This window comes from Lissotriton vulgaris, chromosome 8 (genome assembly GCF_964263255.1).
Source record: "Lissotriton vulgaris chromosome 8, aLisVul1.2, whole genome shotgun sequence".
NCBI lineage: Eukaryota > Metazoa > Chordata > Amphibia > Caudata > Salamandridae > Lissotriton > Lissotriton vulgaris.
Genome location: NC_141696.1, coordinates 1189526807 through 1189554401, shown reverse-complemented (window position 1 = coordinate 1189554401; position 27595 = coordinate 1189526807). Strand labels below are relative to the sequence as shown.

The following is a 27595-nucleotide window of genomic DNA, read 5'->3' as shown; positions in this document are numbered from 1 at the left end:
GGCATGAGTTTGTGAGTTTTGAGGTAACAGAAGACATTCAGTTGTGCATTTGTATCCTCATTTGAACTTCAGCACACCCCTAATGCAAATGCTGAGAATACAAATGCTTTCATTGGTGAATACATTTTGAAAATTTTATAAAATTATTACTTTTACGTGTTTGTATCTAAACTAACTTCAGTAAATTGAGGGGTTTATGGTAGGCTAATGCGTTTTTCAATGAAAGCTGCTGAATTTTTAATTTCAGGAGCATGGCAAGCACACTGCATCAAGAATTCAAACTCTTTTCACTTCCAGATCTCCCTGCGGTTTTGAAAATGATTGGGTCACATGCAACTCACACTCACCACTGCTGCTGCCCATGCTTTGCAGACTCTCGTCTGCTGCGGAAGCTAGCAGATGCTGCTGCTGTCTGCCAACGAAACTGCTGTCTGCCTGAAGCTTTCTGAGTACGTTCTCCCATTCTAGATAAATAATGCACTATTCATTTGTACAACAGATGAGTGCAATAGGACAGAAGAGAAGTAAGCATTGACAACGTTGACAGGTCTGGTTTTAGTGTGCAAAGGCTTGCAACCGGCATTTGTTCAATTCCCCAATCTTCTTGTTGGGACTGGAATATCTCCTGGCTGCAGGGAGTACAGTCATGTTACCCTGCCCTAAGTGCCTGACAGTCCAGGACCAGTACATTAACTTACTCATATCAAGGGACAGTCAAAGCCTTTCAAGTATACACTTAATTAGCATGAGGCTGGGGCAAAAATCAAGTCAGAATACCATTTTTGGTATCCTAGTTTAGAATTTTGTCCCCAGCCTCATAATTCGTGGATCTGAGTAAGTCCATGTACTTGTCCTGGACTAGGGGGCACTCTAACCGTGCCATCATTTGTCAGACAGCGAACTACTGCTCCTTTTGTGTGGTTAACATGTAGAGAAGTGATGGCAGGCTACCATGGTTTGTGAATTACTAGTTGTGATCAGACATTTTTATCTCTGCCTCTAAAATAGAGGCCTACTTTCTCACTCATGTAAAGTTCCACTTCCACATGCTAACGCATATGCTAGTGCTAACATCGCAAGTGCATGTTATGCGTTAAATGTATTTGGCCTATATAACACAAGCAGTGTGTACTTAAGTGAACCCAAGTCATGAAGGCCTGTGGATTCCATTTTGGAAGTCTGGCCTGTTCTTGTAGCACCAGGTAAGCGGTTTTCTTTTTTGAATTACATTTTCCGTCATCATCGTCTGTCACCTCCCTCCCCACCCCATCCCCCGCTCTTACCTGCATGGGCCGCTCCTGTTATTTTGCCAGACAGTGGAAGTGTATTTCCGCCATTGCTAAAGCTGGAGGCATGGGACTTAGATACTGAAGTGTGAGGGAAAAGGAGACAGAGCTCCTTTAGAAATTAGATTAGGTCCTTTTGCAGAAAGGGGCTGCTCATTGCCATTCTGCAGTACTGCCATTTGGTAGATGGGGGGGTGAAAGTTTGGACTGCAGTCTGTTGTTCAGAATAAGAAGGGACATTTGGGTGAGGGCAGCCTTTTCTCTCTTTCCCGACCACCATTCAGTGTTGCTGTTGAGTTCCAGGTGCACAAAGTTCACATCTCTTTGTGCCTCTTTTGTGGTTATTCCAGGATAGAAACATCCCTGCTGTTAGAAGCATCCCTCTACACAAAGGCTGTTTCTGGAGAGGGCACATGAAAGGCAAACTATCTCAAACCTGTTCTGAAATTGCAGACAGATAATTCACACCCCTTTCTGTTTTGACTGCATAAAAGTGAGATTTGCCGACACACAAGTTTCTCTAGTTCCAAGTTCTCTTTGACCAAGGAAGGGAGGGCTCTTGAGAGTTCTCAGAGAACTGCTTTGCAATCAGATATGATGTCTAACTACCAGCCAGCGTCACGGAGGAGAGGGGACATCACCTTGAAGGAAGAAGCTGTTCCTCTGTGCTGAAGTGCCTGGAGGCCAACCTGTCAGCTGAGTGAGGGAGGGAGCCTGTAGAAATCCACAAAAATCCACTTCTCAGGGGTTCCACTGATACTTAGTCCATTCAAACCTATAATAAAGAATTTGGCACAGAAGCTGAAAATATAAAAGAACATTTTAATTAAACTTGAATGAGTGAGACTACGTCACACAGAAGCCTTAGCAACTGAATGAGGCAGTCTGCTAGAATGGTCTTACTTCACATATTATATACTCTTTATCCTGCCCCAGGCATGTAAGGGAGTTGTATCAGTTAACGTTTTATTACATTCCTAAACAAATGGAAAATCTGGAGTGTCAGCAGGTGAGTAGCCTTTGGGGTTTTAGCAGGATATGGGCAAAACATTATAATTACATAGTTCACAAAGGTTAATCTGATTTAGATGGCACTGCAGGGCATGGCATGATTACATGTACAGTATTCCAACCCAAAAGTCAATCATTAAGAATGTCCCAAATTCAACCTCCAAAAGCCGAACAAACCTATAATTGAAAGCATAACCCATGTAATGAAGAAACATAAAAAGAAACAGTAACAGATGATGAACAAGATAAGGCATGTGCAAGGAAACTAAAAGTTAACGATGTCCTGAACATTGATTGGCAATCTCAGACAAAGATTGATCAGGGAAATTGGCTTTGCGAGATCAGTTTCAGGTGAAGAGGTCAGTTTCTTACAGTTCACTCCAGTGTCAGAAGGAAACCTAGTTAATGTGTACATGAACTAAGAAGGCCAAGTCACTTTGTTCGTCAGGCTGCCTTCATGAGCCTACGTGAGGGCAACACAATTTGGTGGCACAGTACAAAATGGAACCCATATTTTAAAATGGAGTTGTGCAATCTAGTGTACTTGGAAATGACAGAACCTCAGACGCTCCTTTTGCCATTATGTAGGCAATAACCTAAGACTCACTTTAATCTGAATCTAGGTCTATATCGATGTTCATTAGGTCATCAAGGTGTTGCTGTAGCATCATCTTATTATTCGCTACTTCTCTCAGGACAGGTCTACAAACACACATAGTAGCACAAAGACTCACTTCTGGTGGACTATTTTTGGATGCTAGAGGCGGAGCCACTTCCTCTTCCATGGCAATTCAGTCAAATGAGAACCTAATTAACATTTACTTTATACAATTGCACTGGAATCGCTTGTGCAACTGTGCCCAAATTCCGTTCAAAGCCTCTCTGGCAGGCTTCTCTCGTCCATCAAATCTGCTTCCATTGTCTTCTTCCGCATTGGGCCTCTTGATTTAGGCCTTCCATGAAAATAGTTCTTCTCAGTATCCATTGGAGTGCCCTCCTGGCAAACACTCACAGCTCACTTGAAAGTCTCAATGTCTCAATGCAGTGCACTAGTATCTCTCCTCTGCGGCAGACACTACAGATAGTGTGCTCTTCATTGATCATGGGCACAGATCATCTCGTGCAGACCTGGGTCTACATTCTCAAGCTCCAACACTCATTATTCAGTGTCAGAGGACTCTCAGGCTGCTCTTTCATGGGCACCATAATGTAGTGCCTTTTGCCAATCTTGGATCCTCTGGTACACTGCCCTTCCGTTGGAGCAAAGAAAGAAGGGGAAGTGTGTGGCCAAAACTCAGGCCAAGGGGCTCAAGGGACTGTACACTGTCAGAGGTTACCAGCACATGACAGGTAGCTTTTGCTCTTTTGCACTGAAACTCTGGTTCTGTGGCAAAACCAGATCCTCCTTCTTCTCTGATGTTCAACCCCTTCTGATGAAGCAAGCACAATGCTTTGAAGATGCAGTTGAAGAAGCACTTTCTGGGTGTTGGGACTGTAGGGCCTCTCATCTGTAGCTGACACTGATGAGAATTAGGATTTGTCTTGATCACCATTCTGCAGGGTATCATTCTTCCTTTGACTCTGGAAGATCCCGCAAAACCTAGTGATGTAGGAAATGTGACACAGTTGTTAGTTTCCTTCAATTTAGTCCAAAAACAGTTCAATGTATTTAACAAGGGGATTGCAAGCAGGTGGCCTGCAATCTTCAAAGGAGTGGCCATACGCCATGGGACTATTGTGATCTAAAATACACTGTCATTCTCATAGAATACAAAGACAAAGGCAGTAGGCAAAACAGTGACTCTAGCCTCTTCAATTGGGTTTCCATGTGAGAGCATATCCTCTACCATCTAAGAGTAGATAACTACATGCGAATTCTATATGAATGGATGTCCTCACACATAGTGACATCGTCTAATGGGGGTAAACATTTTTCTCTCTCAATGATTAAGTCTAAGTGTTCCTAAATTCCTTATCTAGAACTCCTCAAAAGCGAAATCTCATAATACAGATTATCAGGGACATGTAGATACCTCCTTTTTAATAATTGTGCATCAGGAGCACTATGCAATACAAAGGCTAATGATCAAAATGTGGAAACAAAAAGACACAAACTAGAGAGGCCTGGTATTTCCACTAATAAAACACATCTGGTCTATCAAAAATTAAAGCATCAGAAAAAAAGAGAAACTGAAAACCAAATTAGAATAGGCATTGAATTTGTCATATTCAAAAAAATAAACATAAGGTATCTCCTATTGAGATGGAAAACTTGTCTTACTATAATATTAAGTCAGTTAACCAGTCTATCACTACCCTGACAGTCAGACTGGAAAACATTGAAGTAGGCCTAAAGAAAACTCTTGAAAACCAGTCTGGTCTTACAAAAGGGAATTATACATAATATGAGGGTCCCTGGTACATCACTGCAGTCTGGAAGTGTGAACCTGAACAATACACCAATTATAATAAATGGGCTGACTGGTGAAAGGAATACGGCAAAGGGAAATGAGAGTAGGACACAGCTAAAATCCCCAATAACTAGGCACCATGTAACATCAGTCAGGGGAGAAGCGGCAAAAGAAAAATCTATAGGAAGAACAAAAAAATTACTCGGGTGATAGTCAAGTTTGTGACATGATACCAAGAGTATGGGTGATACACAAAAGTCACAATAGTACACAAATTTTAACTCTACCGCTGGCCCCTACACCATATACGGTAATCTCAGCTAATGGTCCAGTTCCTTCTTCAAAGGAAAACATGAAAAGTTTCGGTCACCTTTAGCAAGAGCCACACATCTATAATTTCATCCTTAGATCCAATCAAGGAAACATAAATCTAGGGCTGCCTGTTCCTTAAGTGAAAGGGCAGTAACGTGACTAACTGCAGGTGACACAATTTGATCCTGTATATCGCTTTTATTTTTCTTCAATATTATATAGCCAAATTTGACATACACTGGTGAAGTGTTGTCTGTCTTGTTCATAGCATGAAAAATAATATCTGTGAAATTTAATATCAGCGCAAATTTACCCAACTGTTGTGCAGCGATATGCATTGTCATGAAAAATCCCTTCACAACACAGGGGAACTTGTAATAGTATCAAAAGCAACAACATAAAACAAAAACATGCAATAACCTAAAAAACACACACATGCCAAGCCATCAGATATACGCGCTGTATATCAAGCACAAAAAGCATAGACAAAGTACAATAGCATATGTAAATAAGCGGGGACACACAACGCCATTGCATGCACTTTATGCACTGTGAACCTGCAGCCCAAAACCCAATATTCTGGCCTGCTTAATTTGTCAGGCTTAAAATCGAAATTACACCAAAATTACTTTCTTTTACTTTCCTCAATTTTGACAGCAGATCACCAGTCAGTGGAGATCAGCTGTCAAATACAACTTACTGTGTCGCTTCTGACACGCAGGACCAGCAGGAACAATTCATAGAAGGACAAAATGCAAAAACGTGAAAAACACAAAAACATATTTTCTTCAAAGGAGTCATACAAAAACTCATCTTGTTTCAACATACTGCTAACCCCCACCTTACTGACCTAAAGGTCAAAATCTGCCTCACGCGCTCCGCGCTCCTCAGCCCCTCTCTCTATTCCCTCACTCGAGCTGACAAAGACAAAAAGCCTTCCTAACTCTTTCTAACTTGCAAAAACCAACCCTATCCAAAACCACATACCATATATATTACTCCCTTTAGGGGGGCCACAATCCACTCCTATTCCCAGACTCAAAAACATCTACTGTGAATAATTCACAGAACACAACAACACAACATACCAGCTTTAGAACAAATGCTTGTTACCAACCTATGCAATGGTACTCATTTCATCAACCTTAAATGGATGAACGTCTCAGTAGGCCCAGCTAAAGTTAGAACCGTCAACCCTGATATTAAACACAAACCTCTGCACCGGGCACATTGGCTCACTGAGCCACTAAAAGCAACCTCAAATGGTAACAACCTGCAAGCTTGCACTATACACAAATGTATGCATTTACTGAAGCCTGAGACACTTTAAAAGCTACTCTAAAAGAAAAAGAAAATGCTGCCTAAATAGTGCCCTCACTCAATTTCGACTTTGCCACCTGGGGCACTTAAAAATAAATATCCTATAATTGTGCTACATATTAATCATCCTCAGAATGTTCTTTACAGATTGCAGAGATTGGACATTAGACATATCTCATGTAATTCCTTAGAAAAAGGAGTTTTTATGCCTGTGCCAAGTGAAAAACCACATGCTAATGTCCTGATTATGCAGTAACACACAACTTTAATTAAATTCTAATGCTAGGAGGTCATAGTATGAGTATTAAGCTTTATAAATATGAAAAAACGAATTTAGAAACACTTATTTTTAATAATTATTTTTCATAATTAATGATTATTTTTACTAAACTCAATCATTTTTGATAATTCCACATATAAAAGCAAGCTGCATCCCTTGCCTATCATTTTTAGACGCATTCATTTATGAGCCTAAGCTTACTTAAAACAGACATTTCAAGTTTTAAAATGCGTGTGCGATAAGATGCATTTAAATTTAGCAAAGATTCACTTTAGCTGAAGTGTTTGCCTGTTTACATGTAATACAATGAATGTAAGTAAAAAATGCTATAAATTCGTTTTTCTACAAAACACACAATTTTTGGAGGCCTTTCATATTCCTAGTGAATGTGAATTTTAATTTTACCTATTTTAAGCATTTAACATTTTGTACATATGCGTTTTTACTTAGTCTATAAATTAAATAGCAACATATAGCTATTTTAGCATATCACATGGTAAATTGCTGGATTTTTATTTAATTTCTACTTAATATTAATTAATCTGACATTTTACTTAACAGACTGAAAACATCAAAAAACCCACAAACACACATTGAGCTCATTTCAGACATAAACAGAAAGGGTTCAAACACTCAGGACTAACAATACAGCGCTTTAGCCATTTGTTTCATAAATTGCGCCATCGTTATTCACTTACAGAAGTGACACAAATGTGAAAAACCACATAGACATTTAAACACACATTTAACCCACAGATCAACATATAGGACTAAAACAAAGGACAGCCCACAAACTGTACTTATACCAAACCATTTGTAAATACTAGTTGTAAGTCATATTTACAAGAAACGCTTCTCAATAGTGTTCCAAAAGACTGCAAAAAAAAAACAGTCCAACAGACTGCTGTATGTCCAAGAAGCCAAAATACACTCAATTCACTAGTTTTGGCTGGCAGAGCACCAGAAATCGCTCTGCATATCTCCATTCATAAAATTGCACAGAACAAAGGATCCTTATATGTATTATGTCCATATTTTAATTATCTTGGGATACAAAATCACCAAGGAAGAAATATGTTTTTATATCCAAACCTATTCAGGTATTCCCTCTAGGGGAGCTAGCTAATTTTAATTCACATCTCACTATGGTACCTTCCAAAAAGCAACACATTCTTTGATGTGAGCTTGAAAACAGGCATGCCAAAAATATTGCAGAATATACAATATTATACCCAAAGTAGTGCTTAAAGTACTCTTCGTACGTGCACCGTTCAACAAAACCAGATAGAGAAAAATCTCCTCATTACCTGCCTACACAAATTGCAATTCGCATACACAAACCTATACAAATCCAAAGTTGGCCAACACAAATTCTAAAATTCCAAAGCTATACCAAACAAATGGTTGTCCAAATTCTAACTGCCAAATTCTAAATGACCGAACGGTCTTTTTTTAAAATACTCACGCCAAAAAAGTTCTCAGTCAGGAGTGACATCATGTGGAGGATCAAAATCAGGAAGATCAGAAATATACTGGGCTGCAGAGACAAAGAATCCGCAGAACCTCCGTGCACAGAGTACCTCCTTAGTAGAGTCCTGTCCTGTCCTCCTCAGTAGATTTCTGTCTTCTGACAAGATCACTCCCTCAGATAGCCACTTCTCTGATGAGGCCCGCGTTGGCCGCGCCATTTGTAGAAATCCACAAAAATCCACTTCTCAGGGGTTCCACTGATACTTAGTCCATTCAAACCAATAATAAAGAATTTGGCACAGAAGCTGAAAATATAAAAGAACATTTTTATTAAACTCAAATGAGTGAGACTACGTCAGACAGAAGCCTTAGCAACTGAATGAGGCAGTCTGCTAGAATGGTCTTACTTCACATAATATATACTCTTTATCCTGCCCAAAGCATGTAAGGGAGTTGTATCAGTTAACTTTTTATTACATTCCTAAACAAATGGAAAATCTGGAGTGCCAGCAGGTGAGTAGCCTTTTGGCAAAAAATTATAGTTACATAGTTCACAAAGGTCAATCTGATTTAGATGGCACTGCAGGGCATGGCATGATTACATGTACAGTATCCCAACCCAAAAATCAATTATTAAGAATGTCCCAAATTCAACCTCCAAAAGCCGGACAAACCTATAATTGAAAGCATAACCCATGTAATGAAGAAACATAAAAAGAAACAGTAACAGATGATGAACAAGATAAGGCATGTGCAAGGAAACTAAAAGTTAACGATGTCCTGAACATTGATTGGCAATCTCAGACAAAGATCGATCAGGGAAATTGGCTTTGCGAGATCAGTTTCAGGTGAAGAGGTCAGTTTCTTACAGTTCACTCCAGTGTCAGAAGGAAATCTAGTTAATGTGTACATGAACCAAGAAGGCCAGGTCACTGTGTTCGTCAGGCTGCCTACATGAGCCTCCGTGAGGGCAACACAATTTGGTGGCACAGTACAAAATGGAACCCATATTTTAAAATGGAGTTGTGCAATCTATTGTACTTGGAAATTACAGAACCTCAAGCCTCACAACCATACAGGAGTTGTGGTTGTCCAGGGAGAGTCGGAAGCAGCTTGACCCTGGAAGAGTGAGAGCCCGCCCCCACAGCAAGACTGAGGAGAGTGATCTGTGCTTTCTAGGTAACACGAGCGCAGTCTCTCCTGACAAGCGATACAGTCAAGCGGACTATACCACTTCATATACAGAGTAAGCCCAAGCAGGCTGTGCTGTTGTATTAACAAACTGTACTGAAGCCGACTGTGGGGAATGTTTTGTGTGTGTCCCCCTCCTTCTATTTTTGTATTTAGATAGACACAAGGAGATCTTAGTTCCTTGTTGTAGAACTATTTTTATTGTTCTTTTTGGTGCTCGTTTTTTAAATGCTTTGTGGAATTCAGTACGGAGATAACATCCTTGTTTGTCAGAGTATTCTTAACAACAAATTACCCACAATAATCCCTCATTGTATCGTCTTGACGGTATGATACAATGAGGGATTGACTCTGTACGTACACTCCTTGAACTATGACAGAAACCTTGCAATGCAAAAGTGGAGCTTGTAAATGTTTCAAATGATGACTTAACAAACCAGATCGTGTTGCACTAATGATTTAAGCAGCCTTGAGAAAGCCCAGGTCTAATTGGCCACTGAGGGCGAAACACGTGTCGGCTGGTGCAGCTCTAGTAATTTGTTGTTAAGAATACTCTCACAAACAAGGATGTTATCTCTGTACTTAACTCCACAAAGCATTTACAAAACAAGTACAGAAAAGAACAATAACAATTGTTCTTCACTGAGGAACTGAGATCTCCTTGTGTCTATCTAAATACAAAAATAGAAGGAGGGGGACACACTCAAAACCATTCCCCACAGTTACAATTTTGAGGCTGGAGAGGTCCAGTGCCTCGAGTAACTTACCTCCACCTATATTGGGCAATACCATACGGGACTGGGATCCCTGGACCTTACAAAACTGGGATTGACTGAAGCCGACTGTGTAGCTGCATTTAAAAGCTGTAGCCTAGTGGACTGTTCCACTGCCTGCAATACCATCCTTGCCTGGCAGTTCGGCCTGGACTGTTCCCATGAGGCACAGGGTCAAGACTGATTTGCATATGGCTGGATCCAAACTGGGGTGGCGTAGTGGGCAAAAGAACAATGGATTTAGACCAGATTTTTGACTGGGGAGAATGTTTGCATTGTCAGCATTCCGTCCATCATATGTTTGCTGTAACACTTTTCGCCCTCAGTGGGATGGGTATACCCAGACGTGGGTCCCTTGCTCACTGTGCCACTTGATTCAAGCTAGCCTGGCTGAAGAAGGATGACATACCCTGAAACTGGTCCCAGGATGCTTGTTTCTGGTCTAGGGAGGACCTGGCCTGGCAGTTCAGTCTGAACTGTTCCCATGAGGTACAGGGTCAAGTCTGATTTGCATATGGCTGGGTCCAAACTGGGGTGGCGTAGTGGGCAAAAGAACAATGGATTTAACCCATATCTTTTGACTGGGGGAGAATGTTTGCATTGTCAGCATTCCGTCCATCATTTGTTTGCTGTGACACTGTTCCACTGCCTCTACATGCTGTGCTCAAGCAGACTGCACTGCTGCAGCCACAGACTGTGCCCAAGCGGGTGTCGCTGCTACATTAAGAATGTGTGGCGGGATCATGTTGCCTTAAGCACACGCCATGACCATTGACCCTGTGGCACAGATTGCCACCTCGCCTCAAGCTCAGATGCCGGCCTCTCTCTACCTGGAGTCCTATGATGATGCCGGAGCCCGGTACACCTGCACAAACTTCAAGTAGCGGCCTCTCTTGCTACTAACTACAGTAACAGTCTGAGCACAGGATCAACTTCAGCCTGCACTCCCTTCCACAAGATGGAGTGAGCCAGAGGCTTCCTCTTCTCGGATGAGTGAGGTGTCTGCACCAAAGGAACTGACAAATCTCTGCTGTGGTGAGAGCATAACCTGTGGAGGGCTACTAACTGAACTGAGCACACAAACCAGTATGGGGGTACTGCGTCCGTGCTTGATATCTGCCCAGTTAGAACTCAAATCCTCAAGAAATGGACAGGGATGGATTACTGATCACCAAATGCAGTACCCGCACCAGTAAAATATTTGTATCTATTGCCTGGTGTGTGTAGTATTGAGTTAGTTTCTGTGTGTTTTGAAGTACTTTACTTTTATAAAGCCAGGCACCGGGTTGGACAATCTGTTATTGCGTTGCTTGGTGATTGTTGAGTTCTGAGCTTGAAATGCACCCACCCTACGTCCTGGAGAAGCCTTTGGCTGCCTGCCATAACTACTATTGGTATTAAACTGCCCAAGTACTTGTACTTGTCACAGTTTGCATGGCCATAGTAGGGCAGACCCAGGGACATCAGAGAAAAGCAGTCTCTGCCCTTACGGCTAAGGCCCAGTAGCTCCTGCTTGCCTCCTGGCTTGCCAAACATGGGCTGACAAATCCAGTTCCACTTTATTTATATTTTATTTTTTGAGGGCTCACAGGTAACAAGCACTAACAGGCTTCTGTGTTGCATGCTCTTTTACTTTTTACTTTACTAATCTTAAATGGCCATGTTGGAATTGTAAAGTGTAAAAGAAGTCAAAATGGCTGCCAAACGCAACAAACTTCATGTGTTGTAATGCATTAGCACTCATGGTGCCAACGGCACCCATCTTGGAATACTTTTTGTTACAGTACCAAGATGGCCACTGTGTGATGCACATGCATCGCATGTGGGAGTGCAGATAAGCCCTGGTAAATCCGATTATTCTGAATTTGCCTTTTTATGGCAAGACATTTCCCAATGCTTGCTCTCAGTTCATTCGGCAGCGAACGGTCATCCAGGCCAGTGGGTCGGAGTAAGAGACTAACCTGAATAGTAAGGCCAAGTCCTGCTCTCCCCAATAAACATCTTACAGAACCCGCAAGATTTCAATGGGGAAATATACTGAGTTGCTGGTTCGCACAAGCTCACTAAGTAGACACAGCTTCATTTTGGTTTTAAGAGAACTGGTGTTAACCTCTCTGTCTAAGACGTACACCAAGCCCCCTAGTCATCTAAGACAGTCGGCTATTTATACCCATAAGCTTACGACTAGGAGCAATTGTTAAATTCCTTGCTTTGCATATGCCCTACCATTTATATATGCATACATGTATTTAGTGTAAAGAGCAAAACACAAAAGGGTTGAGGCAAAGAACCCTACACCTATTACTAATAGTGGCTTAATTTATGGCGATGGTGCTACAACACCAGGAAGTGCACCCCTTTACACTTCCTATTGGGAAAAGCCCAAACACATTCACAAGAAGAGATTTGGAGTTAGCACACATCAATTTTAGATTTTTAGATCATTAGGTCATAACATTTCCATAATAGTCAATGGAGATAGCTGGTCCAAAGTTTTCTTTATGGTTGAAAAACGTGTGCTTTACTGATAGAAATGTTCACTTGTTAAAATCCAACAGTCATACAATTCATTTAGCCAACGCGTTTCGTATTTAGTGTAGATTTAGGTATGAATAAATGTAACAGCAGAATGTGGGTATCAGCATTTAAGATTTATTTTCTTTTTGACCACGCAGAATATAATTTACTTTTGTCTCTGTTTTACCAGGGCAAACTCGTGATGTTTGAATTCCAAGATTGAATGAATAAATCTGTCCATTTGCTAAGTGAACTAGGCCCCATTGTGTGTAGCAGGTACTGTCCTCATGTGAGTTCCACCCCTTGAGAGGGAGCTCACTGAGACCTGAAGGAGGCCCAACTAATTCAAGCAGTCCATACGGTACTTCATATGTCAAAATAAAAAAAACTTAACTGCCATAGCTCTAAGCAGGAGCTGCAGCCTGCACCACACATTGCCCCTGCCATGCTGCCAATGATAGTAACAACACAATGGCTAACCATCACACTCTTGCAAGAGTGACAGTCTTGACTAATTCACCCTCCAAAGCTGTAAGAATGGCTTGGGTGGCAGGTAATGGTCATTATTAATGTATATTGAATTCATGATGAACTGTTATTGGGTCATCTCTAAGTTAGCCAAACAGTGACACCTTGTGGCAGACTGTCACAAGCAGAGGTGTTGATAATTAAGTGCCGGTGCAGAGCACCGGAAACCACCAGCTCAAATTAAACACTGAGTTTCAGCATATTGCACTAGCCTGGAGGTGAGGGATGCCATCTGAAAAGGTGGGGCCTCTGTGCAGGGTCGGATTGGGATCACAATTCGGCCCGGGCACTGACTAAAAAAGTGGCCCACATTCAAGAGGCGTGGCCCATATTTAAGGGGCGTGGCCCACATTCAAGGGGCGTGCCCTTTCATGAAACACCATTTGCACAGACAAGGAATGAAAGTGGGAGGATACTGTTCTTGCACACAACACAGGGCCAAGGTGACAATGGCCTACATGCTGAGCAACTAAAAAAAATAGCAAGGCCCCTTTTTGTCACAAAATTATTCCAGCCCTCCAGCACAGGAGCACCTGAAAAGCAGCAAAGCCCCTGCTATTACTAACCTACTCAGCCCTCCCCAGACCTTCAGCTCAGGAGCACATGAACAGAGGTAAGGCCCCTGCAATTAGTAAATTAATCAACCCTCCAGGCCTTGGGAAAATGTCCTGGCAGGGGAGCACAAAACACCGCTTTCTGGGTCATCCAAGGTAGCCAGGTAGCCAGGGGGGAGGCTGAGGTGAAGCTGGTGCATGGGAAGTGCCTTCCCAGTGTGTTCTGACAGTTTGAGTATTTACCATTTACTGTAGTATTACCTTTGTACCTGTGTATGGTACCCTTTTGTAACTTGCACAAGTCACTTTTCTCTTGTAACACACTGTTTGCTACCTCTCACTTTTGTTTGCTGTAGATACTTGCACAAGTGCCACCATTGCCTACGTAACGTTTGTTCTTGTGCTGGAGTGTCTGCCATTAATTGCAGTATTATACCTCTACTTGTATTTTGTACGCTTTTGTAACCTGCACACATATCTCTTTTTCCTCCTGTAATGTATCGTTTGCTCCTCTTGTATTTTGGTTGCTCACTATTGTCACTTTTGATTCATGTAACTTAACGCTGCTTTTGTAATTTGTCCACTTATAATTTTCTCCTCATGTATTATTGCTGTTCCTAGTGTGAAGCGCTCTGACACCTTCGGGTAAAGTCCGCGCTATATAAAATCGCATAAATAAATAAATAAAACAAAAAAATTCCAAACATCACCAGGCCCCCCCAGCAAGACCCATTCTTCCTCGCCCACTGTGCCCTGAATGTGAAGGGCTGTGGGCGAGGTGTTAAGACTAACACCGTTTCTGGGCTGCATGGGCGCCAGGGGGCTGAGGTGCAAATGGCTCAAAGGCCTGAGAAACACCTGGCCCCCAGGGAGGCCGATTATTGCAAACAATCACCCCTCCCCAGCCCAGCCTTAGCTTGATTGCTTGGCAGGGTAGGGGTGAAGGAGAGCCCACAGCTGACAATCGCTGTCTGGCCGCACAGCGAAGCTGCTTTCATTTTTTCAGTCTCTGTCTCCGTGCACTCTGTGGGCCGTTTTTTTTTCTCCCCTTTCCAAGTCCACTCTCTGTGGACTGGGACAGGGGAGAAAAAAAACGGCCCACAGAGGGCACTGAGGCACCGGCCCTTCGGCCCATTCCCGAATGCCCGCCTTGCCAATCCGCCCCTGCCTCTGTGCCAGGAGATGTGCACTCTACCAAGATAGGCTCCAACCCATATGAATAAGGTGCTTAGAACAAGAAACAGCCACACTTAAACGATGATATATCTGTGAAATATTTGACTTGGTGCCAATAATATTTAGTAGTCAAGATTACTTTTACATGCGGTTAATCCCATATGACTCATGTTGTTATTATGATTCCCCCTTGAGGAAAAAAAATAATACAGTCCACTGAAGTCTTACTACTACCTGCATAAACTGTGAGATCTTACGTTGCTTTGCAACGATCTGCTATTGAAGTGACAATCAGATATTAAAATACAAACTGTGGGAAAGCCCGCAAAATGTTTTCTCATTTGACATTTTGTTTCCAGAAGAAAAACCTGTCTGTGGAAAGAAACAAAACACCATGAGGGCTGTGAAGAGAATGCCTAGAGCCAACAGGGAGCGGGAAAGACATAGGTTAAGACAGTTCCGGCACATCACTTTTTGCTTGGCCTTGAGACACTGAGGTCAGTGTCATGTGCAAACATTGTGACGAACATCCACGTTTAAATTTCAAGGTAAAAAGTCGGAAATGTGAGCCCATTGGTCAACGTTTGCAATATTTCAGACTCTTTCGCGTTTTTGAAATCATTTCATGAATACTCCTGGAAATCTCTACATGTTATAAATAACCAAAAGTCTTTTCACGTGCAGTATTATAACAGGTGTGCAATTATGCATGTGTTGAATGTTGGTGTAAAAGTGCATTTTCACCTAAAAATGTTGTTTTCTGTAGTTCTTTCTTCGCTGGAAGAGTTTTCCATGTGAAAAAAGCCAATCTCCGCCCGCCCCCTAACCTCCCCCCCCCCCCCTCCCCAGTTGTGCAAGCATCTCATGAACCCTCCTGCCGTTCCTTTCTTTCCTATTAATTATGGACACCACGGGGCATATTAGCTAGAACCTCGTTAAAATTATCGCTGTTTTAGCGGCAGGAAACTGCCGCTAAAACGGCGATAATTTTAACGAGGTTCTTGCTAATATGCCCCTCAGACCTTTTCATGCTGTTAGAATGGCCGTGGTTTTATTCGCTTCATACATATTCATCATAATGGCATCGGTCATGAACATGCTCAGTTCTTGCTTATCTTGCTCTACAATGTAACACATTCTGTTCATGGCAGGTTATACAGTGTTTATCTTGTCATTATTGCATATTAATAACATAACTTGCCTAATCCTGTAATTCATCATCCTTACAGTCATATCCTCTATTTAATGATTGCCATAATTCACTTTTCTAACTGCTGTGAGGACTCTACTTCTGTAGACATCTTGGTGGAGCAGGTTGCGGGTTTGAAGCTTCCCTTGCTACTGAATGTCTGGTGTTTGTTGCCTCGTGGCCCTGCTGCAAGTGCCGTGTCCGACCAGTGCTTATCATTTCTTACCCCTTTGTATGCCCTCAAGTGTCCCTGCTGTGAGGCATGCCAAGGACCTTGTCCGGCCAATTGCCCTTATTACGATCTGGTGTGAAGATATTTATTGTTAAACCATATGACTCTCTGCCACGCTGGAGGTGGCCTACTGACCTCTGGTAGCTCCACCCAAAACTCAGGGAAGCCCAGTAGCTAAAGTGTCCCCACAATGTTCCTGTGCAACAAGCAGATATCTACGTTGGATAGATGAACCCTGCCATTTGTGTAATCCCTGGGTAAACTACCAGAGGGAGTTCCCTAAATTCAGTGATCTCCAGCATCGCTGTGCCCCTCAGAGATAGCGAGTTTCGCGCCTTGCCTTTTGAAAAGACTCATATCCAAAGCCATGAGTTTCTTACGGAGTGGATTGTGGTCAAAGCTGATTCTATGCTACAGCTTGTGCTACTGGACTTGTGCAGCAAGAAATGGCGATTCTGCTACTTTGTGGCTGTAAGTTATTTTGCCATCTTGCGTTTATTAACCCTGCTTCGCCACGACTTCCTCCCAATACTCTCTGCACCGTGTTTCAATACCGCCATCGCCGACTATAATACAGAGGTTAAACATTAGCAGAAATGGCGTACACTGCTGCTGGATTTGTCGACTTTCATTAGAATTCTTGCGAATTATTCACATGTTTTAATGATGTCAGAGAAAGCAATCCAACTGGTTTCAGTCCCATTACATTCTAAGAGGCAGTCATTATTATGCTGAAAGGTATGTGCCAGTTACTGCTATAGCTGAAATATAAACTCAGAAAGCATGACAGTAAAATATGGCCTCTTTTAAAACTGTGAAATAGGAATAGTTGGTCAGCGCACTTCTATTATGTCAAAAGGAAAAACCTAATGTATGTTAAATCAAAATTGCGTGCTACCCAGGGAGAGGAAGCCAACCTCTAAAACATTGAGACTCTGCTGATGAATGTTCATCAGTGTACTAGGTGCACGGACCTGGATAAAGAATCAAGCTACACCAATTTAAATACAAGAAGCAAACTCATACACAATTGTTTTGAACATATATGCATGCTATTATTACCGCTCACCGTATGATCATTTCAATAACAGTCTCACTTTCACATACAATGTGAATGATCAAATATTAAACAAATGAAAATCAATTCTTGAAAAAACATATGGTTAAGATCGTGCTACAATGTGCGACAATCTAATTACGGCGAAAATAACCAGCCCAGCCCAATGCATTTCGGGATCTGTTGCATCCCTTCTTCAGGGGCCACTGTAAAAATGATAAACAAGTACTCATGTTTCAATGCTGTTGTTGCATAGACAAAAAATATTTACAAGAAGAAAAACGGTCAGGAAAGGCCCACTGAGCCCTGAATAGCCTTTATAAACTTGCACATGGCAAGAAACTAGGATTGTGAAGACACAATCCTGCTTCTCTTGATAAAATCCAAAGAAAAATCCTTTGAGTACTCGTGAATAGAGAAATGAACAGACAGAATGGTGATAGTGTGCTCAAATAATACCTTGAACCAACCTTGTGTGTAAAAGTCAGATGTGACTAAATGCCACACAACATGAAAAAACCATGATGGTGCACAAACCCCATGTCCACAAACAACACTCACTGGTTACTGAAAGCCGATAACCAAAACGTACTGCTGTGCTACTGCAGCTCGAGCTGTGGATTGGTGAGAAAATTGGCATGCTCAATACCCTATCTATATACAATCAATACATAATCTGCACTATGTAGTAGACAAATTAACAAAATCATCTGTACCTCACAACTGAAGTAAACTCAGCCCAATGGGAAAGAATGTCACAGGAAACACCAGAGTGTCTACCTACAATAAATGATGTCGATGTTACAAGGCAATATCCAACATTTTGACCAAAATCCATTCAACCCTACAACTCCTATTTCAGATAAAAAAAGAAACTCTTATTTTACCTCAACATCCTGGGATTGTGGTGAACATGCAGAAATTACTATCCGATATGTGTGTGTACTCTTCCTTCTTATAGCTTAGAGTGTCTAAAGCATTTAATAAGAACACCACATTACAAGGTAATTCCAAAACCAATGGCAGCCCCCTTTAAAAAAACTCAATCTGTACCACCGCCAATACTACACTGCATGCTTAATGCAATGTAAACAATTTGAAGAACACACTGTAAAACAGCGCTACTGGCCACCTACCGAAACACGAACTTTGATACTCCGAACTGCTTGATCCTCTGTTGCAAGTTCCAACCTCGAATCAGGCCATTCCAAACTAAACCCTGTAGAGATAATAATTCAAAATTTGCGAATATACGTGACAAGAATTTTCAATTCTATTAAGGACACGAAGGTGAGGATTATGCTTTCTCATTTCTTTATTAGAAATGCTCAGCAGCCAATTAGAAAACGGTATGGAAAACTAAAAATACAATACCCATGAACACTTGGGTATCACATGATAGACCATAGAGTCACCAATATAAAAGGTCCCATAGAGAATACCAACTCCTCTTTCTTTGGTGACTAAACAGTTCAAACGAAAAAGGGCGGTCCAATATGAACAGAACAGGGAAGCAATCCGCAACACCAGAAATCCATCAGGATGAAAGAGCCAGAGGCTTGTAGTCGTAGACAACTTGGGATTGCAGGAAACCACCAGGCAGGATGAACCAGGCTGGACAGAAATATTAGTTTAGGATCAGAACCTAAAAAGAGATATAGAGCCGTAATACACATTCTTGGTGTGTAGACAAAGAAAAATACGGGGGGTAACAACTAGGAACACTAGTCAACCAAAAAGTCATATGCAATTAGCAATAACCAATAACAAGGTAATACATGTCATAAGCAGAAACACCATGGGTGGGATAATCCTTGCCTCCGTGTCCTTAATAGAATTGAAAATTCTTGTCACATATGTTCGCAAATTTTGAATTCTATTTCAGGACCGGAGGCTCCGATTATGCTTGTTCAAAGCTGATCCACCACAACAGAAGCAATATGTGCAATAGGTTTATAATAAAAAGTCTTAAACACAGAATCAGAAGATCAATCAGCGGCCATCATGATGTCAAGCAAAGTCACTCCCATTGAAAAGGCTGTAGAAGCCATAGCCACCCGTGCTGAATGGGCACCAAAAATAGAGACATCAATCCCAGCCTCACTCATGAGCCATCTGACCCAGCGGGCCAATGTCGCAGGGGTGACAGGACGAAAAGGCTTCTGTAAAGCAATTAACAATTGACCTTGCATATCCTGGCGAAAAGGAGCAGTACTCACCTCATAATCCTTTACACATTGTACTACACAAAGTTTGGGATTATTGGGAAAAGATGGAGAGGTAAAAGAAGACGTATTACATTTAGTACGTCTGGAGATAACAAAAGTAACACCCTCAGGTGCAAAACTGCGACCTTCAGGTCCAGTGCACGAACATCAGACACGCGTTTGCATGAGACTAGACACAATAACACAGTCAGTTTAGCTGAAAGTTGTTTGCGGGATAAAGAAGAGTTGGGAGGCCAGGCCTCCAGGAACCTCAAAACAATGGAAACATCCCAATGGGCCACGTATTTTCGACAAGGGGGCGTCACTAGGCAAATACCTTTAAGCAACTTAGAAACCAAAGGATGTTCACCCGCAGGTTTACCATCAATATTGATATGACCTGCTGAAATAGCTGACGGAAATTATTAACCGTTCGGTAGGCCAGGCCGGATGAGGCGATGGAAGCCAGAAAATTAACAATCAGAGAGATATCTGCTGAAGCGGGATCCACCTCCCGTTGAGCACACCAATCACACCATTGCTTCCAAGACCCTGCATAACGTTTGTGGGTGTTGGGTGACCAAGCCTCGCTGATAAATCTGGTAGCGTCTCGTGAAAGGCCTGGGACTTGCCAGCATTCCCAGAAATTCGCCACGCCACTAGGAGAAGTTGACCTGACTCAATCAGGGGATACAGATTGCCTAAAGGGTCCAGCAAGAGATTCCACCGCCGGGGAAGAAGGAGCGGCACTGCACAACTCATTTCCAAGAGAAATGGGAACAAAGCTTGAGCCCTCCACAGAGGAGTGATCAGAATCAGCTCTGACTGATAAAGTTTTGTGCAAGCCAGGACTCTAGGGATCATCATAAACAGGGGAAAGGCGTAACACAGGAGCGATGACCTGGTCTGCAGAAAAGCATCCGTGGCCATGGCTTCTGGATCCGGTCTCCAGCTGAAAAACATGGGAAGCTGAGTGTTGAGACAAGACGCAAACAGGTCGATCTGACACCTGCCCCAAACACGGGAGAGAGAGCGGAATAGACGAGGATGCAGCCGCCAATCGCTGAAGTCCCGAAGATGTCGAGAGTTCCAGTCCACTATGAGATTGCTGCGACCGGGAAGATACTCTGCAATAACTCTGATCTTCCTCTGAAGGCAATAATGCCAAAAGTCTTTGGCAATTTCCGCCATTATCCTGGACCGAGTCCAGCTCAACTTGTTGACATACCGAACCGCCGAGATGTTGTCCATGTGGAGAAGTATGCAGCAATTGGTCTGGCGTGGAGATAAACAACGGATTGCAAAAGATCCAGCTAGTAGCTCTAGACAGTTTATATGGAGAGACAACTCCTCCTGAGACCATCGACCTCCCGTCGACAACGGGCTGCAACGGGCTCCCCAGCCCCACAGACTGGCATCCGACTCTATGACCACCTCTGGGGACACTCCGACCGGGGCTCGACCATTCCAGGCTTCCATATGTTCCAACCACCACATCATCTTCCACCTCGCTTCCTCTGAAAGAGGGATCAGATCTGAATAGCGAAGGCCTTTCTAGAGATGACGTATCTTAAAACGTTGAAGTGCCAGGTAATGAAGAGGCCCCGGGAAAATTGCCTGAATTGAGGAGGCTAACATTCCGACAATCCGAGCTATAGACCTCAACGATACACTCTGTTTGGACAAAACTAAATTGAACTCCCTCTTGATGGACCAAATCTTCCGATTGGGCAAGAGGAGTTGACAAGAGAGGGAATTGACCTGGAAACCCAGAAATTCTATCGACTGAGAAGGAAGAAAGAGCGATTTCTGAGGATTGAGCAGAAAACCCAGAGACTGTAAGAGATTGATGGACCATTCCAAGTGCGTTATTTACCTGTGAGGGCAATCTGCCATGATCAGAAGATCGTTCAGGTATATTATTAGACGAACACCTCAAGCTCGCAAGGATTCAACGACGGGCCTCAGAAGCTTCGCGAAGCACCAGGGTGCCGACGAGAGGCCGAACGGGAGAACCTTGTACTCGAACCAATTCCCCTGCCACTGAAATTGAAGGAACCGACGGTGCGGTCGGTAAATGTGAATCGACAAGTACGCGTCCTTTAGATCGAGACGGAAAATCCAGTCCCCTTCTCGAATAAGATCCCTCAAAAGATGGATACCTTCCATTTTAAAGTGGCGATAAACCACCCCTTTGTTGAAATCCTTGAGATTCTGTACCAGTCGGGACCCGCCCCCTTTTTTCTGGACCAGAAAAACTGTGCTTGCAAAGCCTTGAGGATGACGGGAAGTTCGAGAGAAGCGATCTCTGCTGAAATTAACTCTTGTTCTTGGAGGGAGAAAACTAGGGGAGTAGGCGGGCGGGATTGATGTTGGGCATGACAGTACTCTATCCTGTAACCCTGAACCGTCTCCAATACCCATGCATCGCTGGAGATCAGACGCAAGTTTGGTGGAAAAAAACTGAATTCGGCCCCCCAAGACCACCTCCGAAGCTGGGAGTAATCTCACCTGAAGTGTTGGAATCGTGATGTCCACCTTGGGCCCGGCCAAAGCGTCCTTTTTTGTACTGACCTCTCCCTTTACGGGAGGGATAGAAAGAGGCTTGGTTGTTGTAGCCAGAATCTTGACCTCCGCCGTGGTGGGACTGGAATCCACGTTGGGATTTCTGGTTGGATCCACGGCCGAACGAACGTCCCTTGTATCGTCTGGCCCTCAGGGTCTCCGGAGGGATGCTTGAGCCTTATCGAGCCCACTAAAAGTTGCCACAAACTTTGTCAATTCTTTCAAAATAGGCTGACCAAATAGTAGACCTTGAGCCAATGGACCAGATTCCGATGATGATAACTCAGCCAACTTAGGATCAAGTTTCAGCAAAATGGAGCGCCGATGTTTACAGGACATTGCACCATTGGCATTCCTCAATTGGCAAATCGTTCTTTGTGACCACTCAATTAACTCATCCGGATCCACAAGAGACAATGATTCCTTGGCCTGAAAACCCAGGTCCAACATTTTTGTAAGAGGACCCAAGAGATCCAGCAATTTATCTTGGCAGGAACGCCACGCCCTGTCAATGCCCTTTTTTGGATCCCTAGCATTCTTCTTAAGGTACGTCACCATAGTAGGGTCAACCTCCGGAGTGTTGGCCAAATTATCGGCCAAGTCAGGACGGGGACACTCTGACCGAAGGCGAGCTCTGACATCCTTCTCAAACGGCTGACGAATATGAGCTTGAACATATTCAGCCACAGCTGGGGATGGGAGCCAAGAAGAATAATTCGGATGAACGATGTCAGAGGGTGCAAAGGTGAGGAGCTGAGGATGCGTTGGGGCATCAACATAGCGCTCTTTGCTAGCTTTCTTAGATGGCGGAGGGTCATCATGAATCGAAGAGGAAGATGAAGAAGAATCATCTGTATCTGTAGGATTACCCTGTGGCCTAGAAGCCCCTTTAGTTGATTTGGACGTGGACTGGTCACTGAACAATGCCTTTGCTAACCGTTGAAAATCAGATTTGTGAGGATTATTGGGGGACTTAGAGGACGAAGAACGGCCGGAAGTAGATGGCAACCAACCCTGTTGTTGTGCATAGAGTGAAAGATGACGTTTCAAAGGAGTGATCGCTCGGACAAGCGCTTTATTAACGGAGTGTTGAACTCCCTGATCCAAAGCTTCCACCAGATCCTGCTCCATGGAGCCAGAGGCATCCTCCTCATAATAGTAATCATCCTCTTCAAAATAATCACCCATGATTACACAAAGTGTAACAATCAAATGCCCACAGAGGAGAAATATATATGTATGCCAAATGCAGGGGGAGTGACTACCCCAAGGCAAGCCAATATAAAAAGCAGGCCGAAGAAACCTGTCTAGTAATGCAATTTAAAAAGGTGGAGGGAGGGCTTGCCAACAAGAAGCCACTCTAGGCAGAGCGTATGAAAATGATACTGCCCAAAGAGAATAATTTGCGTAAATAGGGGCTAAATTGCCAGGCAGTGGGCTGGAGGCGGTGAAAACGATGCTCTCCTGTCAGAATACCGTGAAAGAACATGAAGGTAAACAAAGAAAATGGCCGCCGCGCATGAGCGGTAACGGCCGCCTGCCAGCAATGTTAAATGAGCACTCACACACCGCGCCCGAGCCTCACAGCCCCGTCTCCCGCTCCACCATGAAAGAAAGGCACGGGCGCAGTCCGGGGAGGTGAACATACGCTCCCCGTAGCAACGCAAAACCGCCGAAATGCTTAAAGTGCAGAGAAACGGTAAATGAGGGACAGAAGTGCTAATGAAAGCGATAACAGCAGGAAGCGCTTAAGGCATAAGTAAGTCAATTAGAACATTAGCAAAGCAGTAATATGTAAAAAGAGACTTAACTGGCTGCGGAGCAGCAAAGAAAGAGGAGTTGGTATTCTCTATGGGACCTTTTATACTGGTGACTCTATGGTCTATCATGTGATACCCAAATATTCATGGGTATTGTAGTTTTTGTTTTCCATACTGTTTTCGAATTGGCTACTGAGCATTTCTAATAAAGAAATGAGAAAGCATAATCAGAGCCTCCGGTCCTGAAATAGAATTAAAGCTCACGCGATCTTCACCTACTCGTGTGACGTTTACAGAAACAAATGAAGGACTCGATGTTTCAGCGCCATCTTAAATTAGTCAAAATGCTGCTGTCAAGCAAGCTACTGATACAGAATAAACATGTGGCTAGTTATCACACAATGCCACATATACAAAACTCAATACTGCAACTACAGTGATCCTATGATCACTGGTATGCACTGAAGGACAAAGAATAAGATAATGATGCCCCAAATTTTTCGATGCCATCTGTAGCTAAAATAAATGTAACTGACGACAACTGAAGTGGATAAGACCTGTCCCTCACTGCCAATTACTTACTACAGAGAAAGAAGGACTGCTCACTCAAAATCCATAGATAAAAAACATGATCACTATAAATCGCGCGACACGGTGCTACTCGAACTGCATACCGCTGTGTAAAACACAAAACGATATCAACAATAGTGAACGCGCAGTGTTTCTATCAATAAAGAGATAAATCCTCAAGGCGGTCAGAGAAAAGTTACTAAAGCTGCTGCATGCAAAAAAAACATCAAGATGAGTATGTATAAACTATTTAACTGTGTCGGTTTTGCACAATACCCATTCTCATCGCGGCTCGTGATGCTTGAGAGTAGTGTAACGCAATGCTAGAGCTGAACTAGAGCATACAAAGCGAGTAAGCGTGCCTTTTTTTTAGGAGGATTTGCAGTCTGGGTTTTGCTACTCCTAAGATAATTTTGAAAAAAAAACTATAGGGTCAAATACTGCATTTTATTTTCAACATCCCATTTTTACACAAATTCTCTCAAAAGCCATTATTATGCCAAGCCAACATAGCCTGATTTTCCCCAGGAGTTGACCACATTTCTTCAAGATGCACAATATGTTCCTCCCATAAGTAAATATTTACCTCCACTTTGCCAAGACCCCTGTTTTTTTGTCATGCTTGCTCACATGTTATCTCACTCAGGCTCACTACCCCCATTATTCATTCTCATTCACTTTCCCTTTTACTCAAAGTTGCTCACTTGCACTCACTCTTAGACATTCGATATCATATTCTCACTCTCACTCAGTCTCACTTTTTCCTACTCTGATGACCTCATTCTAACTTACAGTTTCACTTACTCTACTGTGTGCAAAGGAGGGGTTGCGGTAGGTGTTGCATGGGAGACTGGTTTTGTAACTGGGGACTGGTTTTGCAGCAATGTTGCAAAATCGGCCCCCAGTAACAAAACCAGCAGAACTGTGCAGCATAATGACTCACTCTTAAAAACGCATAAATCACTGCAGATTTCCTTGTAAACCCAGTAGTTTCCCTGCAACAATAAAAGTCTCCCACACAACTCCCACAGTTTTTGACGCATTCACAGACTTACAAGGACTTGTAATCCTGAGAATACGTAAAAATCTTGTGCCTCCCCAGGGGAGGCACAACTAGAAGAAATATCTTATTTTCTCCTTGCTTTATGCAGCACATATAGAAAGTTGGGAGATTTATCTACAAAAAAGATCTGAGAAAGACAGTGTAAGCATCTATTCTTCTCTTAATTTAATACGCTATTGAAAAAGTGGTGACTTAAGCAAAAAAGGGATCTTAGCAAAAATACCTTTTATTTGTCGGTGTCACTTGCGACAAGAAAACAGGCTCGCCTCTGAAGTTCTATTTAGTAAATATATACACCCGTGTCCTGGATATATTTGTTATATCTGATTGTTTCATCATGAAATGATTTTTGATTAACACTGTATATTTATCAATATATAATATTTTTTAGAAGAAATCAATTTGCAAGTAATATTAGAAGGCTTGCCCAAGTAATAGACAATAGTGAATATTTCCAACTAAACAAATCCCTTGTAGGCACACTGACCTGCCAATGTTAAGTGTGGGCTGACATATTTTCATTTACACCTTAGTTTTCATTGTCAACGGCTAATATACAATATAGTGTTTACTGTGGAATTCAAAAATTACATGGACTCTTTCTTAAATTGTCTTGTGGAAAATCACAATTCATACCGACAGCCAACATTTAAAATAAATCATGAGTTTTGGTACAGTGCTTATTTTAAAATATATTTATTTACACAATTAGTTATGTAGATGCTTCAGTGGCTGCAGAAGAAAAATGCTCCAGCCACATCTGGCGAAAAACACAAGTCAATCAAAGTCAAAAAGGCTATCCCTGGACTGGTTCAATAATAATAACACTCACTGGACTCTATTCTAATCACATCCCATTCACTCAGGGCATCTCATTAGTGTATTACTTGAATTACTGGTCAACTAAAATGTAACGTTCACAGTCTTTTATTTAAAATTCAAATAAGATTCTCCTTCCAGTCGGAGACACAAGAATTATTTTAAAATTTCAGAGAAAGTGTTTCTCTTAAAACAATTCACATTGAGACATCTCATACAATACAATAAAATATAATAAAACAATCAATAGTGCATCAAGTTAATAAAACATGTATCCATATACAAATGAAAACACAAGTACTATAGCCTAATTGTCAAGTGTAATCATACCATACATATTCACATAAAAAAGAAAAAAAACCTTTACTAAATGAAACAGACGATGTTTGCTACAAGTTAGTCAGATCCAATAGTCTAAACATCAATCACATGTGGCTTCCAGTGTCCAAGATTGGGGTATAGCTGGAGCCCCTTAGACTTTACTTGGATTCTATAATATATGGTGCGTCGACACGTTTCGGTGTTTGAGGCCGTGGATATGGTCACACCTTCTTCAGGACAAATTTATTTCAATATGGGGTCATCATGTTCTTGTAACCGGTATCCTTCTTTATGATTGGCATAGGATGTTCATAATGCTTCATGCAACTATGGGCAGACCTTTATCCCCGATTAATCAGGCTCCGTGGTTGGCAGTTATTACCCGGATAGGAGCCTATGTATTGAGTCTTTTTCTATTGCGTTTCTCGTCCTATTATTTCCATATATTTATATATTTATGGCTTTCACTTTGCTCCTGCAACGTAGCTGTATTCTGTTTTCTTATAGAGATCTTGTATCTATGGGAATATTTTGTTCCCCGAGGTTTTACATCCGGTACAGACTGTCAGATGCGTCACTCGTTTGGGTAATGGAACTGGATATGTTCTATTTCCTCCTTGCCGCCGTCTTATCCTCGGGTACCGTCTCGTATATAAACACACAAGTCCCCAGGCTCCAGATCAGAAGGACCAATGGCAAATGTAAATAAGGGTTTGGAAAGGCAAACAAGTGAAAGTGTCAGGATGCCCGAGAAGAGGAGAAGAGTCGATTTTGAAGACAAAGTATTGTTAGATGGCTATGGCACTAACAACAGTCACATACTCCACCAAGGAAATGTGGTGGAGACTGTGGATCAAATTGATCACCCAGCCTGCTGGTCTTGGGAACAACTTGAAACAAAACGTACAGAGTATCCATGGCTCTTATTTTTCAAAGGCAAGCTTGGATATAAAGTGTGCAGGAAGGTAAATCTTAAAACAGAA

At 42.4% G+C, this 27595-nt stretch overlaps 1 protein-coding gene across 1 annotated transcript; it reads right to left on the bottom strand.

The window, feature by feature from the left end:
* Positions 1-22229: 22229 nt before the first annotated feature.
* LOC147698477 (uncharacterized) lies at positions 22230-23267 on the bottom strand. Its single transcript, XM_086936247.1, has one exon. It carries the CDS (start codon positions 23265-23267, stop codon positions 22230-22232), a length of 1038 nt encoding a protein of 345 aa, XP_086792373.1.
* Between the last annotated feature and the right edge of the window lie 4328 nt (positions 23268-27595).